The following is a 20,508-nucleotide window of genomic DNA, read 5'->3' as shown; positions in this document are numbered from 1 at the left end:
CTTGTGGCAATTTTTAAGAATGGCTGTTTCTTTTCAAAATCTTGTTTTGATCCAGCCTTTTAAAAAATCAGCTCTATTAGCCTATAATAAATAGGTCCTGGATGCTGGTTTTTATCAACAATATACTCTGTGTGGACTTGATATACTTATTGGAATTTTATATAAATACAACCGAAAGGTGTCAATCCTCAAAACAAATAAAACACATACGCTTTTTTTTAAATTTTTTTTTTTTCAACATTTATTTATTTTTGGGACAGAGAGAGACAGAGCATGAACAGGGGAGGGACAGAGAGAGAGGGAAACACAGAATCGGAAACAGGCTCCAGGCTCTGAGCCATCAGCCCAGAGCCTGACGCGGGGCTCGAACTCCCGGACCGCGAGATCGTGACCTGGCTGAAGTCGGACGCTTAACCGACTGCGCCACCCAGGCGCCCCAACATATGCTTTTTAATAGTTAAAGAGTTAGTGATGGCACATTATCATATAGGGAGCCAGAATCTTCTAGATGTATATGATGTCAGAATCTGATTTCTTTACCCTTTGTGTCATGATGTTTAGATCCAATAAAGGTCACTGACTTTCACACTGGACACCAACTTAATGCAAGAGGAAATAATACCCTAGATTATTTAAACAAAACAATCTGCTTGCTGTTTAATCAGCATAGCCATGTGAATTTTGGCAAAGGGTAGTTTTTCTGTACCATTTTCTGGATGGGTCTGGCCAGTTCTCAACAGGTGCAGAGAGAATGTCTGCTGTCGTATTTGGTCTACTGTTTGAAAAAGGCTTCCCCCGCCCTGATTCTTTAGGAGTGTATTGTCAGTAATATCTTATAAATTGCATCTGTTTATCTTCAAATTCCAAATGCGATGTCATCCAAATTCAGAAAGTGTACTTTGGTGGAAAACCTTACAGATGTGAGAGAAGCAGTTCTAAGGGTATATGAAAGTTGAGGGCATGTGGAAGATGTTACAGTAGGAATGAAAGAATTTGGATAGAGGCAGAGCTGAAAGCCATTATGATTACAGCTCAGGGAAACCAACTGATTCCATTAAGCCATCATCAAAAGATAAATACTATTATATGCTTAACACTTTGTGTCTCATGCAGTCATTTCCACATAACACTGAGAAATGACTCCTGAAGATCACACTTCGTCCCTTCTCAGATGCCTGAATGATAAGACACATTTCTTCAGTGTCATTAGAGGTTTCATCTTAGTAGAAAGACCATGTTCTCCTAGAAGGAATGGCCATCAGGATCTCTCTGAGTGGGAGCTGAGGCCATCTGTAGCTTAAAATGCCCTCCAGAGGATTTCTCAGTTGGCTTATAGTCATCTTCAGCCTAAGAGATCAAAACCCAATTCCAGATTTATGCCCTGCTCCCTGCATCCTGCTTCCAAGGTCCATTCTGTCCTTCCTGCAGCTTTTCCTATCTGACTAAATGGCAAACCCATCTCACCAGTTGCTCAGGTCAAAACCTTGGAGTTTTCATCGACACAACTCTTTCTTGCATACTCCAATTCAAATTCATTAGTAAATCCTATTGGTGTTCTAATTTTGAAAAACTACCCCCAATTTGACCAGTTCTCACGATCTCCACCATTACCATTGTGATCTAGGTGGCTACCATTTTTTTTTTCCACCTGGATTATTGCTATAATTTCCCCATTTCCTGTCCTTGCCATCCTAGAGACTATTCTAACTCAGCAGTTGGAGCAATTATTTTAAAATTTAAGAGCGATCGTGTTTCCCTCTGCTAACTTAAATCCACATGTCTCTCAGGGTGAAAGCCAGGGCTGTTAGAAGGGCCTGCCTCATGTGGCCCCACTCTTCCTCTGATAATCATTTCAGAGCCCTCCTCACACCCACCCTACTCCAGCCACACTGCATCCTTGATGTTCCTGGAGCACACTTAGGGCTCGACGCTCTTTGCACAGATATCCTCCCTTCCTTTATTTCAGATCTTCTCTAGAAAGCCTTTCTTTGAGACTCTATGTAAATCAACAGTCTTCTCTCTTTGGTCTCTACACCCAGTCGTCTAGCACAATTTATTGTCCTTAACCCGCTTTACTTTCCTCCCTAGAATTTTTTTACCACCATATCTATCTATCTATCTATCTATCTATCTATCTATCTATCTATCTAGATAGATATATATACACCTATCTATATATATATATATAGTATATCTATATATCTATATTTATATCTATATATATATGTACTTGTTGACTATATATTTTTTGTCTGTCTTCCCTGCAATGCACATGAGCACCATGAGGGCAGAAAAACCATCTGTTTTGTCCACTATGGTGCCCCCAGCACTTAGAGAAGTGTATTGTAGGTGCTCTATAAGTGTGTGCTGAATGAGTGAATGGATGAAGAGGTAGCCAACTGCAGATAGGCAGTTCAGGAACCAATCTGCCTGGGCTCTCTGTTCCCGCCTCTGATCTTCCTGGTTATGTAATTTGGTAAGGTTACTTCATCTCTTTGAGCTTTGGTTTCATTTCTTGTAAAATGAGTATAGGCAAACGTACAAGTTTGCCTCCCTCATACATTCGTGGAAGCGATTCAAATGAGTGTCAAGTTTTTAGCGCAGGGTAAATTGTTGAAATGCATCATCTCTTGTTACCAGAGAACGTTTCAGGTGCGTGGTAGATAGGCAATTCTCAGTGTAGTCCCTGACAACCTGCGTCAGAACCACCTGGGATTTGTTTAAAATGCAGCTTCCTGGGCCCTAGCCAAGAAATCTGAGGAAGGCCCTGAAAGTTTTACAATTTTACAAGCTCTCCAGGTGACTATTTGCATATAAAGTTTTAAAATTACGTGTTGGAGGGAGGAATAATGGACCACAGTTAAAGAATGATAACCCTGAACCTGGGAAGGGTCAGGATGAGGAGACCCTGCTGTTTATGGGGAGTCAGAGGAACGGGCCTTTCCCTTCAGTAGTGTGTGTGTGTGTGTGTGTGTTTGTGTGTGTGTTTACCCATGTGTGATGTGGTGCAGTGTGTATGTGTATGTGGGGTGTGGTATTGGGAGGTTTGTGGGGTATGGTGTGTGGTATGTAGTATGTAATCTGTATGTGCTGTGTATGTGTGGTATGTGGGGGTATATGTGGGGTGTGTGTGTATGTGTGTGGTAAGTAAGGTGTGTGTGGTGTGGTATATGGGGAATGTGTGTGTGTCTGTGTGTCTATGGTATGTGGTGTGTAACTGGCAATGATGGGTGGGACTGGGAAGTGAGTGTTGAGAAGTGAATTCATCCTTCGGCAGCTGTTGATTTTAAAATGATCTTGTTCTGAGGCAAGATGGCTATGCCTGATTATTTTCTTGTCCTTGGCAGTGGAATGTTCTATGATGGGAACCACACCTATCTCATTGAACCAGAAGAGAATGACACCTCCCAAGTAAGTGCTCCTGTTTCTTGTGGCCAATGTAAAAATTTATATTGGGGGCTTTCCCTCTTCCCTTTTCCTCCTTTTTTTTTTTGTCTCTATTTTCATATTTTTAGAGTCAGGATATAATTGAATATTGAATAAGTCAAAACCACAAGTGTTTTTTAAAGTCTGTCTCTTTCTCTGGATACTGGAAATACTTTCCTTCTCAGGTGTTCTGAAGCCTCCATTTTTGTTCTAACTCCACCATAATGTGCTGTGATTTGTCTTAGTTTGCTCAGGCAGTCATCATAAGAGAGTGGGTGGCTTGAACAACAGGAATTTATTTTCTCACAGTTGTGGTGGCTGGAAGTCCAAGATCAAGGTGCCGGCAGGGTCCATGTCTGTCGAGGGCTCTCTCCTTCGATTGGGATGGCTTCCTTCTTACTCTGTGTTCACATGGCAGAGAGAGAGAGAGAGAGAGAGAGAGAGAAAGAGAGAGAGCGCGCTTTGGTGTTTCCTCTTCCTGTAAGAACCCCAGCCCCACCCTTGAAACCTGTTTTAACCTTTAGTACCTTCTCATAGGCCCAATCTCCAAATACAGTCACATTAGGAGTTAGGGCTTAAACATATGAATTTGGCAGGGTGGGGATGGACACAATCATTCAGTCTGTTACACACGAACTCAGTAGATGCATGATTTTCCAACTCATTTTCTTTTCTGGATTTCAGATTTTTCTCTATTGCCTATTGTCTGTAAGGCCTTGTGCTGGTGAAATGTAGAGAAATCCGTTTTATTAATTTCTCCTTCATTTTAGTTGAAACAATTCATTTTCCAAAAAAACTAGAAGAGGGTTGAGTTAATATTATAGACTGCAGAGAAAGATAATACACTTCCATTGTAGCTCTGTGCACAGAAACATTCTTCATCGTGTCATGCAACAGTGTTCAAACACTTAAGTAATTTCTAAAAATACACACTGTGTTGCCACCCATAAAGGGAAGCTATTTGTATTGTATTTTGTTTTCTGGATGCCTATTACTGGCCGTCGTATCACTTCGCCTGGCCAGGTGATGTTTTTATGGCAGTATCATGAAACTTGACTGTTTATGACATTCTGTTTTTTTTTTTTTTTTAATGGAAAGAAGCCAGAAGTAGTTACTTGAATGTTCATTAATTTTTCTTAGATGGAACAGGACTTTTTGTCTGTTGGTTTGTCACAGAACTTTGTATGACATTTGAATTTTGGAGCAAGGTCCGTTTGGGCATCTGCTTACACCAGTCATCCTACTCCCCGATCCCGGAAGAGTGTTAGCCCTGCAGTCTTTGCCTAGCAAAACTATCTGACTCTGAAAGTGGGGCAGGGATCCACAGAAAGGAACTAGTTATAAAAAGCATTAGCCCATTTTCCCAGATGTCTTACTTCTCCTTGGGGGAATAGGTTCATTCATTTATTTTCCATTACTGCAGGCTTTGGCCTCTGTGTCTGCAGAGGCATTTTGTTTCTAATAGGATATTTCTCTGGTGCAGGGGGAATCCAGGCGGGGGAGGGTTGCACAGTGGCTCATTGCCTTTCCAAATCCAGGAGGGCGCATAGTCATGCTTCTTTTAGGGGTCTCTGCTTCTTCAGCTCTCATTGCCCGAGGCTGGGGATAAGTGGTTGCATGTGCTCAATCTCTGTTGTTTGTTATTGCAGGAGGATTTCCATTTTCATTCGGTTTACAAATCCAGACTGTTTGAATTTCCCTTGGATGATCTTCCATCTGGTATGGTATTCATATTATGACTTTAAAAAAAGTCAGGCTTAATAATTCATTTGAATGCTTTAGAGCTAATCTGTATGTGAAATGTCCTTAGCACATGATTGCTCATAACAGTTTGAGAGAGAAAGTGACATGAGGTCAAGTGACATCAAGAAGGAGAATAAAATGCAAACTGACCTCATGTTTGTAGTGGATGAGTTTGGAAAAATAAAGCTTGAGCACATTGGAGGAAGACTTTTTAAAAGGGTAACAATCACAGTAGGGTATCTCTGAAAGGAGAAATAATGTTAGAGCAAAAATTGGTCCGCGTGGACAAAATACAGAAAAATTCACTTTCAGTGAGATACTGATTTTATAAACATAGGGATGGACTTGTAATCATTTCCCCATTTGTTGTTTTCCTCCTCTCTTTTTGCCCCAGCGTTTTCAGAAGGCACGATTATAGACTAATGCTTTTCATTATTATGTGTTTTTGTGAAAAGACTTTCCATCTCACGTGTGTTTGTTTGCAGGCCCATTTATTTATACGTGTTGGCTTGAGTTGATCCAAACCTTTGCATGACAAGCAGGGCAGAGTACTCCTACTTTGGCCTCGTTAGTCGAACAGCGATTATACGGAGTACATTTGTCTTTGGATGTACTGGATTCCTTGATTTTCTTTTCAAGACCGAGCACACTCTGAATACCTGGGGTGGAGGCGCTTCCTTCCTTAGTGGGCCCTGCCTATGGTTACAGAACCTTCGAATTTTTAATCTCATTTTTATCTTCGTTACAGCTCTGTGAGATTGATTTTATCATTTACATTTTATAGATGAAGAAATGGGCTCATCCAGCTTGTCTTTTCCTGGGCCCACAGCTAGTCGGGGGCTGAGCGGGGTTTTGGATTGTGCCACTATGAGAACGTGTGCTGGGAGAGAGGCAGCGGGGAAATGGAAGAATTATCCAACCAAGAGCATGTCCTAAACTACTGCTTAGGAAAACCACTTAAAAGTGTACATTGTTGGGGTGCCTGGTTGGCCTAGTTGTAAGAACATGCAGCTCTTGATCTCGGGGTCATGAGTTCAAGCCCCACATTGGGTGTAGATATTACTTAAATAAATAAAAACTTAAAAAAATAAAAAGTTTTGGGATGCCTGGGTGGCTTACTTGGTTAAGCGTCCGACTCTTGATTTTGGCTCCGGCCATGATCTCACGGTGTCTGGAATCGAGCCCCACGTCAGGCTCTATGATGACAGCATGGATCCTGCTTAGGATTCTGTCTCTCTCTCTCTCTCTGTCTCTGCCCCTCTCCTGACTTGTGTGCTCTCGCTTGCTCTCTCAAAATAAATTAAAAAATAAATACTTTTTAAGAAGTTAACATTGTCTCCTTATTGGAAAATGAGATGAGTGTTTGCTAATGTCCCTTCTCTGAAATAGATTTGTGACTCCTTGATCTTCTGCACTTCTTCTGCCCTGCTGCCAAAGGGCTAGGGAATCCATTTTATAGATTTCACAATTTAAAAAAATGTGCAAATAAGCATATAGATGCTCTTACTTTACATAGATACTTGAGGCTGTTCCTTCGGTTACCTTGTGAAACCATTTACAATCCCTGTGATGGGAAGCAAGTAAATCATGCCAGTCTGTCTGAGAATAAAGCTACAACCTAATAGGTCTTACTGGAAGTAATAAACATTAATTAATATTTAAAGTAATAAATAAAGATCCCCCTAAGGACTCTACTGTAGGCTTGCTGTGATACAATCTTCCAGTTTTGTTTTGGTTTTTAAACTTTGTTCAGGGTTTCTTTTCTATACAAACTTTTTAAAGATGACTTGGCACTTTTGCTGTCATTAACAATAATTTTGAACGTGTTCTTCCCCAAGTCAGGTCTGTCTCCCTTAGTTTCTGGTTTTCTTTTCCCGTCAGAAGTTGGCACTGTCAGTTTTAAGAGTGTTATTTGTCTTTCTAGATACTTGGATTTATTATGACAAATTAGAAAGAAAAAGAAAAAGAAAAAGAAAGAAAGAAAGAAAGAAAGAAAGAAAGAAAGAAAGAAAGAAAGAAAAAGAAAAGAAAGAAAGAAATGTCAAAACTGCAATTTTTGTGAAATAAGCTCATGTGGAAGCTTTTTTACTTTAGATTTAATGAAGTTTTCCTGGGTCATGACTTATCAGTACCTTTGTCTTGCTGTGCATGATGCATGTCTCTGAGACAGAATGTGGTCAGGTGTCCCCCAGACTTGTTTCACTGTGGACCCTTTTGTTTTACATGACCCATCTCTCAGGACTAGTGTCCCTAAGAAAACATTTGGGAAAGGTTTATTTACTTCCTATGGACCCCTTAGCACAGTCTGTTTTAAAAATTAGTACAGTGAGGGGCGCCTGGGTGACTCAGTCGGTTGAGTGTCCGACTTCGGCTCAGGTCATGATCTTGCGGTCTGTGAGTTCGAGCCCCGCGTCGGGCTCTGTGCTGACAGCTCAGAGCCTGGAGCCTGCTTCAGATTCTGTGTCCCCCTCTCTCTCTGCCCCTCCCCTGCTCATGCTCTGTCTCTCTCTGTCAAAAATAAAATAAACATTAAAAAAAAACTTTTTTTTAAATAAAAATTAGTGCAATGAAGTATGTAAATCTCGAATACCTTTAAATGAGTTTTGGTACATATGTACTCCCTTGGTGAGATTTGGTACATTTCTGTTATCCCAGTACCTTCCTTTGTACCGCATCCCAGTCAGTGGCTCCCACTTTTGCAGTCCCTTTTGTGGCTTTTTTTTTTTTTTTTTTTGCTGTAGATTAGTTTATCCTGATTTAGATCTTCATGCATTGTGTCTTGTGTCCAGTTTCTTTTGCTTAGCATATGCCTATGAGATTAATGTCAGATATAGCAACAGTTTGTCTTTATCTTTTTAAATTACTGAGTACGTTCTGTTGTTTGAAGATAACACAGAGTTTTATCCATTCTGTTGATGGACATTTGGGTTGTTTCCACTTTTTGGCTAGTCTGAATAAAATAACTATAAATATTCTTATAAAAATCTCTTTGGTGGACACATGTTTACATTTCTTCTGTAATTAATTACCTGGCGGTGGAATTACCGAGTCACAGCGTAGTTGTATGTTTAACCACACAATGGTGTATTCCTCTCAAACTTCGGAGTGCATCAGAGTACCTCATGGCAGCTTGTTAAACACAGACTCCTGGCCGTGTATCTAGAGGGTTTTTCCAAGCCACTTAATTGAGATATGATTGGCATTAAAGGAAAGCTGTACATAATTAATGTATACAGTTTGACGAGTTTGGAGATAAATGTGCACCCATGAAGTCATCACTGTAATCTATGTTGTAAACATACCGATTAGCTCCAGCAGTTTGTTTTCACCCTCTTTATTATTGTTGTTGTTGTTATTATTATTATTGTTAGTAGTAGTAGTAGTGGTAAGAATACAACACAAGATCTACACTGTTAGCAAAATTTTAAGTATACTGAATATAGTATTGTTAACTCTGGGCACTGTGCTGTACAGTAGATCTTTAGGACCTTCTCATTTGTACAACTGTAACTTTGTGCCCTTTGAGGAATGCTCCCCTGTTTCCCCCTTTTCCTAACCTCTAGCAACTGCCATTCCACTTTGCTTCTAGGAGTTGGACTCTTTTTTTTTTTTTAATTAAAAAAAAATTTTTTTTAACGTTTATTTATTTTTGAGACAGAGAGAGACAGAGCATGAACGGGGGAGGGTCAGAGAGAGAGGGAGACACAGAATCTGAAACAGGCTCCAGGCTCTGAGCGGTCAGCACAGAGCCTGACGCGGGGCTTGAACTCACGGACCGCGAGATCATGACCTGAGCCGAAGCTGGACGCTCAACCGACTGAGCCACCCAGGCGCCCCTAGGAGTTGGACTCTTATATGTCCTTCTGTGTCTGGCTAGTTTCACTCAACATAATGCCCTCCAGGTTCATCCATGTTGTCACAAATAGAAAGGTTCCTTCCTTCCTTCCTTCCTTCCTTCCTTCCTTCCTCCCTCCCTCCCTCCCTCCCTCCTCTCTCTCTCTCCTTCCTTCCTTCCTTCCTTCCTTCCTTCCTTCCTTCCTTCCTTCCTTCCTTCCTTCCTTCCTTCCTCTTTTGTTTTTAGGACGAGTAACACTTCATTGCATGTGTATACCACATTTCCTTTAACATTTAGGTTGTTTCTATGTCTTGGCTATGGTGAATAATGCTGCAGTGAACATGGTGGTGCACATATCTCTTTGAGATGCTGATTTCAATTCCTTTGGCTGTATGCCCAGAAGTGGGATTGCAGGGTCCTAGCATTGTTCTATTTTTAATTTTTGAGGAACCTCATACTGTCTTCCATAGTGGCTGCACCAGTTGCTACAGTTTTTGATTCAAGTACATCTTGGGTGGGTTATGAGAGTTTGCATTTCCAGCAAGTTCCCAGGTATGCTGGGAATATGCTGATGCCATTAGTTCATGGATTTCACTTTGAGAACAATTGTTGTGTGAGAAATTGCTGAGCCTTTCTCTTAAGTGCTTATACCATTTTACACTCATCAGCACTATATGAGAGTTCTGATTGTTCACATCTTCATCAGCGTTTGCTGTGTCATTCTTTAATGAAGGTCAGTAGTGGGAAGTCAAGTTGGCTATTTAGAAGATTCTTGATAAAGGATGTGATAGTATTTATTGCAGAAATATGAGAAAAATTTTGAGATAAATTAAAATAGGAATAGTGCCCAAGATTGCTTTAATTATATTCATTCATGATATATGTATTTAGTATTAATATGAGCACAATTATTTTGATTAATGTTCTATATTATCTTTAAGTGTAACATTATATATTATAAAATTTATAATAACCACATAATTGTAATTATCTAATTTTCCAATTATAACTTACATTAATTATCAACAGTTATAGTAACTGTTACTAATAGTTAATAAAGTATAATTATACAATTTATTCTATGAAGGGACAGTAAAACTTTGATTCCTCTGTATGAAAGAAAACTGGTAAATACAAGTTACATTAATTTATTTTTATTTCCTTTTAGAATTTCAGCAAGTACACATCACTCCACCAAAATTTATTTTGAAGCCAGCACCAAAAAGAAGTAAACGGCAGGTATGTATTCACAGGATATTCCATGATGTTTCAAAAACACTTGGCAACTACCAGTCATCTAAATCTACATTAAGTCTCTGCAAGATGGCTAAGTATTAGTTCAGGCATTTGTCATGGTTAACAGTAAGGGTGACGGATCTGTAGGAGCAGTGGAGATGGGGCCATATTGTTTCATAGACTCAAAAAGGACTCAAGATAGTGGTGATAATATGGTTATTCATCTTACAGATGGATTATGGCCCCTGCTGTGGCATCTCGGGTTCTTTATAACATAGGCCTCTTTCCTTGGCCTGGGTTGTACCACATCATGAGGTCTACTTGTAAAGATACCCCCTTAAAAGAGAATCCATCAGGTTTTAAAGCGACAAAATGCTGTTGCCACACTTAAACTATGTTGGAGTCTGGGATATAAACTCAGGATGTCAACTTTATGAATGTTCAGTGCATCTTGGACTTGGAAAAAATAATGACAATTTGTATAATGCTTTGCACCATATGAAGTAGGTGCTATCAATCCCCTTTCACAGGAAAAAAAATGATGTCTTCGAATGTGAAAATGACCAGAATCATAGAACTGGCGAATGCTTTAGGCATAATAAGAACTCTGCTCATCACAATACCGTACGATTTCACTCACTTTGTGGAATCTAAAAAATAAATGAATAAACAAACAAAAAGCAGAATCAAACCAGTAAATATAGAAAACAAACTGGCGGTTGCTAGAGGGAAGTGGGTGGAGTCATGGGCAAAATGGAAGAAGGAGAGTGAGAGACACAGGCTTCCAGTTATGGAATGAGCAAGTCACAGGGGTAAAGGGCAGCACAGAGAATATAGTCACTGATATTGCAATAACCTGTATGGTCGCAGATGACAAGCTACACTTGTGATGAGCACAGCATAACTTAGAAGTTGAATCACTGTGTTGTATACTGAAACTAATGTAACATTATATGTCTAGTATACTCAGAAAAGGAGAGGGAAAGAAAGAACAGAACTCTGGTTATTAGAATTAAAATATCATACATTATGTATGGGTGTTTGACATAAAAAACATAGGATGATGGAAATAGATCTCTAGTAAGATCACACAGTTGAAGAAACCAATCATCTTCTGTTTAAATATGTTTATAAGTATGACATAGTATGAGTTTACAGACACAGATCTAATGTGAATAAAATTGCTTATTTTTATTCAGGCACAGGTTACTTGTGCCTGGTCCTATTCTAAGAATTTAAATTATATTAATACATTTGATTCTCCTAACAATCTTATAAGGAATGTATTATTATTATCCCCATTTTACTGTTAAGGACATTGAAGCATGAGAAGCTTAAGAAACTTGCCCAGGGTTATAGTGAGTTATCCAGTGGTGGAGTTCAGATTCTGACCTAGGAAGTCTGGTATTTTTATAACCATATATACTTTATATACTGCCTCTCAGAAGCCCTTGTGTTCTGTGAATTGCTACATCAGCTTTATATATTTTGTGAATATACATACATATTGAGGCCCAGTTAAATAAAGATGCCAACAGGATTTAATTTGAAATAATATTTATTTTCAGGACTTATGAGATCAGAGAACAGGATAGTTTTCTTTTGACGCATTCCTTGAAGTTCTTCATAAACATCTGTGATATCCAGTCATTTGAAGGCAGACAGACACTAGATTTCTTTTTCTGAGACAGCTGTGAACCCACAGAGGTGAGGTGCTAGAATGCTGTGTGGCCAATATGGCAAGTCTCTGACATTGAGAAAATGTTGAGTCTTGTTAGACAGTCTGCTGTGATAACTGGTAAGACTCAGGTCTCTTCCACAATTACAAAGCAGATACTGTCATCCTAAAACATCCACTTTTAAAAAGCCTCAGGCCATTGGATGCAGTTTATACTACTACTTGGTTTCCAAACTGAGAATTCTATCAACTTGGTGTAATAAGGGATTTGAATTTTAAAATAAGTGTTAAAATTTGGGAATGCAATTAACACTGGAACAAAATCCACATGGCAGCAATTTTTTTAGTTTATTTTAAATGCAGCTCTGAAAGCAAATATTCATGCATTGATTAGTTTTGGTTATATACTCTCATCACAAAAATAGCCATTGGACAAGTGAATAAAAAGATTTACTGAAAAAATGGATACCAAAGATAGCATAATGGAAAAAATTGGGGCACCTGGGTGGCTCAGTCGGTTGGGCATCCAACTTTGGCTCAGGTCATGATCTCGCAGTCTATTAGTTCGAGCCCTGTGTCGGGCTGTGTGCTGACAGCTCAGAGTCTGGAGCCTGCTTCAGATTCTGTGTGTCCCTCTCTCTTGGCCCCTCCCCTCTTGTGTTCTGTCTCTCTCTCTCTCTCAAAAATAAACATTAAAAAAAAATTAAGACTTAATTTTATAGATCTTGTTAAAGACTGTGTTATAGACTGACTGCAGGGAACAAAGGCATATGGCTGCCTTCGTGTCTCCTACTGGTGGCATCCACTAATCATGATTTTGAAGGTGGAGAAAATTCATTGTTAAACAGACATATAATAGAGCTGTACTAGATAAGCCAAGACTTCCTGGAAGCTCTCAAAACTATCCTAACAAAAGCTCTTATATCATTTGGGAGATCCCTTAAAATGTACCAGAAGAAGGAGGGACATTCTCAGTCCCAGATTTTAGATTGTAGAATAAAAGTGTCCATCAGATACTCCCTGTATCCTCTCAGAGATCCGCAGGAGCTTAAACAGAAAGCATGCCCTTCATATGTTATAATCTCCAAGATATACTGGTAAGTGAAAATACCCTCATGCAAAAGCTAGTGAAATAAGTGGAAGTACCAAGTAAAATAAATGTTATATTTGATTTTATATGCATAAATATTTCTGGAAGAAACAAATAACTGTGCTATACCAATTGTGGGGGAAGGGTTAACAACTAGGTGGATAGGGAACAGAAGTGAGAGGAAGATTTTGACCCTGAACCTTTTGATAATTCTTTAAACCATATAAATGTATTACCTATTCAAAAACTAGGTTAAAACTGATGAAAATGGAAAAAAGGATTCTGAAGGAATGAAAGTGGAAATTTTATTTCTCTCATACATTTTTGTTTTTTAAAATTAAAAACATTTTTTCAGCCTTATTGAAGCATAATTCACAAATAAAATTATGAGATACTTGAAGTGTACAATGGGATGATTTGATATATATATATAATGTGTATACACACACACACACACACTGATTGTGTGTGTACAATGGGATGTACAATGGGATGTACAACTGTACAATGGGATGATTTGATATATATATAATATGTGTATGTGTGTGTATATATTTCAATTAAACAATACAGTCTTATCAGTGTAAGTGTCCATCAACAAATGAATGGATCAAGAAAACGTGGGGGGTGCTTGGGTGGCCCAGTTTGCTGAGCGTTGGACTTTGGCTCAGGTCATGATCTCGCAGTTTGTGAGTTTGAGCCCTGTGTGGGGCTCTGTGCTAACAGCTCAGAGCCTGTAGCCTGCTTCAGATTCTGTGTCTCTCCATCTCTTGGCCCCTCCCCTGCTCATGCTCTGTGTCTCTCTGTCTCTCAATAACAAATAAACGTTAAAAAAAATAAAAAAATAAAATGTGGTAAATATATACAGTGGAGTATCATTCAGCCTTAAAAAAGAAGAAAATCCTGTCATTTGTGACAACATGGATGAACGTGGAGGACATTATGCTAAATGAAATAATTCAAAGAAAGATACTGTATGGTACCACTTCTATGTGGAATCAAAAAAAAAAAGGTCAAACTCACAAAAAAGAGTAGAAAAGTGGTTGTCAGAGGCTAGGAGTGGGGGAAATAAGGAGAGTTTGGAAAAAAGGCACAGTAAAATGTGTGACATAACGTGTAACATATTTTTTAGTTACAGCTAAGTTCAGAGGACTTATTTAGGTGCTATTTCCTTTACTATATTGCAGCTTCGTCGACATCCTCGTAATGTAGAGGAGGAGACCAAATATATTGAACTGATGATTGTCAACGATCATCTCATGGTAGGATTTGCTGAAATGTTTGCTGTTTGAACTTGTCTGTCCCTGTGGGTAAAGCCGATTGGTGCAAAAATATGTTTAGAAGAAACATGAAACCCAGAAAATTGTAACTTGGAGAAGACATTTAAGTGGCTGAAGTATTTGTTAGCCAGTAACAACCTGTAAATTAGAAACATTCTTAGGTGGATGTAACTAGCAGTATTTTGTGAGGTTCCAAAAATATTTATTTGACTTACAATTAGTCAGCTCTTTGGATTTGCTTAATTAATATTTTTATATTGAAAAAAAATCAGTGAGGCACCAGTAATGTGACACTTTAGTTTGAAATGTACAGCTTTATCCTAATAAAAGAAAAGCAGCTTTTCAATTTCTGGCTTGCTCTGTAGCAAACCATGTGGAAATGCTTATATAGGCAAGCAGTGAAGATTTTAGGATAGGAACCTGGCAAAACCTCCTTCTTGCTGAGTCATTTATTTTGACCCAGAGTGTGTGTATATTCAACTTATGGACTTGTTGGAGTCACTAGCTTACATTTACAGCACAGCAGTGAATTATAATGCTAATTGTTCTATGTAACCACTGTTTTAAACTAAACATGTTCAGTGATGAACATAGCTGATTTTTACTTAATTTCAAGTACAAGTGCATTTTAATTTGCTTTGATTTATTTGAAGGAAAGTGTCTCATTTGTTTGTATATGATTAAGTAAACAAACATATTGATCATGTATTGTTGCTAATAATGATAATAATAATGATAATGATAATAATATCCAGATTGGGTGCTTCTTTGTTCAGGCTAGAACTAAGTTTTATCTTTCTACCTCTTTGAAATCAGTGAATGTTACTATTTCCTGAGGTTTTTACAAGATCAGATTAAGTTATAAAAACGTATATTTGGATGTTTTAGGACAGCACAGATTCAGATGTCTATAGGCAGGTAACACAAGTGAAATAAGCCGGGAGTAAAACAATGGGGGAGGAGGCTGAGGCCTACGGCAAAAGCAAAGTTACATGGCCTGTCTAATGGAAGTAACTGCCTCTTAGCCTTGCTAGTTATCACCATGGGGAGAATGCTAATTTTAAGGGAAGCCAGAAATCAGGTTTACATAATTCTTGGTTTCTAAAACACTACCAAACAAAAGGTTTATGGCATCCACATCTAGCCTTTAAGTTACCTCTTTGTGACCCGTTAGGACTTTCTTCTTCTTACTGATTAAGTCTTGTAGAACTTGTAAGTTTTTATACGTACAGCAGTATTCACGTACATTTTTCTGGCTGGCCACCCTACTTATATTTGCATTTCTTGCAGTTCATAGACAGCTTTCATGTTTTATCATTTTGAGTAACAATTCTGTGATAAAAATAAACTTGTGAAATGGATGGAATAGGTATTTTTTTTATTTTATCTCACAGTTGAATCAACTGAGGCCTCAAACTTTAAGAGCCTTTCCTAGACTATACAACATACAAAGAACTAATTCTCAATTCTTACATTTTTTTTTTTTTACAAAAAGCTGTAGAGATATTTCAGTTACTTTATGTTTTTGTCTGCTGAGGTGATTACTTGCTGATGACCTTGGAAACCCTTCACTTGTTTGTTTGTTTTGTTTTCAGTTTAAAAAACATCGGCTTTCAGTTGTACATACCAATACATATGCAAAATCGGTGGTGAACATGGCGGATTTGGTAAGTATCAACTCTACTTAGTATTGCCATAGAGGAATTTCTTCTCCTGATTGCTAATAGAATGGATAATATGGTTCATATATTTTCGGTGCTCTGAATTGCCCTTCAGGCAAGGTGTCCTCTATGTCCCTAGTAACCTTGCAGTGGACTTCCTTGATTTTGATCCCTGGCTGGGAAGAGGATAAAAGGCGGTGGTCAGAGTTACCCATGGATTTATGCTTGAAATTCTTCTTATATTTTTCACATTGAATAATAAAAAGTTGAGCCCTAGCCCTTAACAAAGATACAGAGAAACAGTACAGCAGTTATGCTATTTTCAAGAGAGTGCCTAGGTCTCTGGGAATAATGCACTAAGTAATCCTACTGTGTTCACTTTCTGAATCTTTTCTTGACAAGGCAGTGTGAGTTTAATTGGGACCAGTTAGGTTGCATAGAAATTATATCCTTGGGGTGTTTTTGTTGTTCCTTTCTTTGCTTGGAAAACCCAAGAATGCATAAATTCTTTTTCCAGGGTGCCAGAAAATAGACTCAGGGGGAGCCTTGAATAAGGGTGCAAATATTTGTCAAAAAGTGATCTTTTGTTTCTAACTAGTGTTCTGTTCTTTGGAAATTAGTTGGTAAACAATTTGATTCTCTGTTACTCAAGGAAAATGCATAGGAATTAGAAAAATAATTATCTCCCTCAAAGACACTAGAGTTTTTTACATTTAACTAAAATGCAAGGGTTTTAATAAAAGATTTATAGTCCTGTTCATAAATCATTTGATTTTACTGCATGTATATAGCTGGTGTGTTCATTTTGTTAATATACTAGATCTATAAAGACCAACTGAAGACAAGGATAGTATTGGTTGCCATGGAAACCTGGGCAGCTGACAACAAGTTTGCCATATCTGAAAATCCATTGATCACCCTACGTGAGTTTATGAAATACAGGAGGGATTTTATCAAAGAGAAAAGTGATGCAGTTCACCTTTTTTCGTACGTAACTTATGATTTATTACTTTTTTTGGTTCCATGTTGAATGTTCTATTGTGACTGAGATATATCCTTTCTGCTGTATAGTGCAGTTAGAATTTGACATGGCAGATACATTTGGAAGAAGTTTTAAAGTATAGGTTGTTTGAAATTGTCATGAAAGTGTAAGAAGTTTAATTTTGAATTATTTTATTACTGAACATATATTTATATTTAATTTTTAAGATATTTTAATCAGAGTATTGAGTAAAAGTACTGGTAATATTATAAAGAATATTCTTAACAGATTAATTATATTCTTTTAAGTTTCTTTCTTTTAAATGTTAATGTTACCTTTGTTTTGGCTCCAAGGGGAGACGTTAGTATTTCTGGAGTTTATTTTTAATTTCTTCTCACTATTTCAGTTTTTTTGGGGTAAAATGCATATGTGATATAATAGCAAATTATATATTATAGCATATAAAAAACCTGTTATCTAAAGAACTATTGAAGGAAGTTTAAATGGAAGTCAAAGAGTGTATTTTGAGATAACTTTTAAGTTTTATACAATTTCAAATTTACAGAAAAGTTACAAGGATACTACAAGGAAATATCTTATGTTCTTTACCCAGATTCATCAATTATTTACATTTGGCCCCATTTGTGTATGATTTTATTCCTTCTGTCCTTCTATGCCTTTTTCCCCCCTTCCTTCTTTTTCTTGCTTTCATTTATTTTTCTTTTTTTTAAATTTTTTTTTAATGTTTATTTATTTTTGAGACAGAAAGAGACAGAGCATGAACCGGGGAGGGTCAGAGAGAGAGGGAGACACAGAATCTGAAACAGGCTCCAGGCTCTGAGCAGTCAGTACAGAGCCCGACGCGGGGCTCGAACTCACAGACTGTGAGATCATGACCTGAGCCGAAGTCGGACGCTTAACCAGCTGAGCCACCCAGGCGCCCCTTCATTTATTTTTCTATCTATCAATTTTTTTTTTCCTGGAACCATTTGAGAGGAAGTTGGAGATACTCACATACTGGGCCTTCACTACTAAATACATATATATTCCCTAAAAATAAAGACATTCTCTTATATCACCAGAGTAAATTACTAAAACTAGAAAATTTAATGGGGACACAAGACTTTTAAGTAACCCATAGTCTATATTCAGACTTCTCCAGTTATCTGAATAATGTCTTTGATAGCTAATTCCCTCCCCCCCCATTCAGACCCAACCCGGGGTCATGCATTGCATCTAATTGTCCTGTCTTTTTAGTCTCCTTTAATTTGGGAGATCTCCTCAGCCTTTCTTTGTGTATTATGGGCTTAATTTTGAAGAGTGTAGGTCAGTTATTTTATAGAATGTTCCTCCTTGTGGGAATGTCTGATGTTTTCTCCTTAAGAGATTCAAGTTATGTATTTTGTCCAGAAATAAACACAGAAGTGATTTTTGTATCCTCAGAATACCTCATATTAGTAAGTTTTTAAAATAAGTATGGTCCTATTTAAGATATTATTGCTCATGTGGGGAAACATCCCTCAGACGTTTTTCTTTGGCTATGTGTGTAAACCGTATTCACATTCCTCACTTACTCAGGATTATGTAGTATAGAAATGTTTTCCGTTGAGAAAATAAGTGTGGTAAATTAATAATGAGAGGTGCAATGATATTTGAACTGCAAAGAGTAAGCATTTTCCATTTCCTTTTCTAAAAGGGGAAGTCAATTTGAGAGTAGCCGGAGCGGGGCAGCTTATATTGGTGGGATTTGCTCGTTGCTGAAAGGAGGAGGCGTGAATGAAGTAGGTGTGAACATCTGTACAATACAAAGTGGTATGATGGCTGAAAATGTTTTCCTAATATTTAAGAGATCATTTCTCATATTCCACATTCTCTAGATGTTAGGTTGTTTTATTAACAACCAAAATGATCAGAGGACAAAGAATAGGAAAATAATGGAAGATCATATTTGATAATTCTGTTCATGTTCTCCTTAGAATAATCTGCAAATTTAGCTATTTACAGATTATACAGAGAAAATGTTTTACTTTTACCTTTATTGAAAATAAAACCCTGTTTATTACATTGGCTGATTTTCTGGAGAATTGAGTAATTCTCTGAAGCATTGGCTTCCTACCTAACAACCCAGTTGGAAATTTTCTTCCTTCTTCAATATTTGGTAAATTTTTAGAGAAAAAAATAGATTAAGTTTTCCAAAGAAAACTGTGTTTTGGATATACCCTTAGGGCACTAAGTCTGATGGAAGTGATCTACAAGAAAAATATTAAATCGACATAATGAAAAAAATATCTTTTATTGGTCTTCTCAAGTTTCTTTTGCCCACAGATCATTACCACTTCCTTTTACCCATACCATTTGTTTTCTGAAGTCACACTCTGTTTAATTTGGGGAAATTTCAGGAGTGAACTGGATGAATACACAAAGATAAACAAGTTCCAAATAATTTACACCTTTATTTTTATTATTACCTGAAAGACTGATTTAAGTATATGCAAGTATTAAGTTTTTCAGAAATGTCACTGGTAAAATTTGGACTCACAATTAGACTTAAGTTTCAAAACCCAAAAGTTGGTGATTCTCTGGCTTCTAGGCTTCCCTATAAGACTTTATCAAATGTGGATTTATTTCTTACAGCTTTTTCCCAAATGCTCCATAGTTCAGCTTTAGCTACTGGTTTAACCTCTGCTAAATAAGATGCTTAGAACTTACATATTTCCAATTATATTATGACATCTTTCTCTGGCCCATCTTAAATACAATAATTTGTATTTACATGTATTTTGTTTTTGTTTTTCAGTTTGGGAAAACTGATTTAATGGCAGTTACACTTGCCCAGTCATTAGCTCATAATATTGGTATTATCTCAGACAAAAGAAAGTTAGCAAGTGGTAAGTTCACCCTTGTGGTTTAGTTGTATTTAAAATAGACTATCTATAAATATTTTAGAGAATGAGATTTTGAATTCAGTTGTTTGATCAAAAGAGTTTGGGTAACAGTATAAGATAAACAGCCAGGGCATACAACATTTTTGTCAAAAGTAATATAAGGTAATATTTATATTGCAGGTGAAAATTTTTCCATGTGTAATAAACGTTTAAAGCTGTGTGATGATAAATTTATTGTTGAATTTCACCTAAAAATTGAGCTCAGTTTGCTAATTTCAAATGGTCTAGTAGAGAATCTTAGGCATATAGGTTTAAGGCATACTTCTATTATGGTTTATTTAAAACGTCTCTTAGTATGGCCACAGACGTAGAACTTGTCTGCCAGGATCAGACCTCGTAAAGGGCTTAGTAAAATATGGATCTAGTAAAATACGCTAGGATTACTATCAGGGAAGAATATGTTTTTTCAAGTAGGTAAAGTTAATTTATCAGGAATGGTCAAATATTATGTATTTGGAGTGAATTGATTAGAACCTTATTTATTGTATTAATAATAAATATAAATGAGACTGTTTCTGTTAATAATAACTATTACCATTTATGAAGTACCCTTTATAAGACATAACCGAATGCCACTATTATCTACATCTAGATACTAGTTTAATCCTCAAGATAATCCTGCACCATACCAA

General features: G+C 37.3%; 1 protein-coding gene across 30 annotated transcripts in view; it reads left to right on the top strand.

The window, feature by feature from the left end:
- Positions 1–20,508, top strand: part of ADAM22 (ADAM metallopeptidase domain 22) — a 240,133-nt gene that overhangs the window by 156,208 nt on the left and 63,417 nt on the right. For all 30 annotated transcript variants that reach the window (XR_015247968.1, XR_015248007.1, XR_015248016.1 and 27 more), the window contains exons 6-13: positions 3,348–3,411; positions 5,076–5,145; positions 10,173–10,243; positions 14,196–14,270; positions 15,884–15,955; positions 16,770–16,936; positions 18,628–18,712; positions 19,729–19,819. Coding sequence is in view for 25 of the 30 variants with exons in the window: in XM_086696715.1 (XP_086552841.1) it covers positions 3,348–3,411; positions 5,076–5,145; positions 10,173–10,243; positions 14,196–14,270; positions 15,884–15,955; positions 16,770–16,936; positions 18,628–18,712; positions 19,729–19,819 (695 nt within the window). In the remaining 5 variants the exon portion in view is untranslated. The remainder of the gene's footprint in view (positions 1–3,347; positions 3,412–5,075; positions 5,146–10,172; positions 10,244–14,195; positions 14,271–15,883; positions 15,956–16,769; positions 16,937–18,627; positions 18,713–19,728; positions 19,820–20,508) is intronic.

This window comes from Puma concolor, chromosome A2 (assembly GCF_028749965.1).
Source record: "Puma concolor isolate L17-30 chromosome A2, mPumCon1.1.hap2, whole genome shotgun sequence".
Classification (NCBI taxonomy): domain Eukaryota; kingdom Metazoa; phylum Chordata; class Mammalia; order Carnivora; family Felidae; genus Puma; species Puma concolor.
The sequence above is the reverse complement of the archived record's forward strand: the minus strand, read 5'-3'. Positions and strand labels throughout refer to the sequence as shown.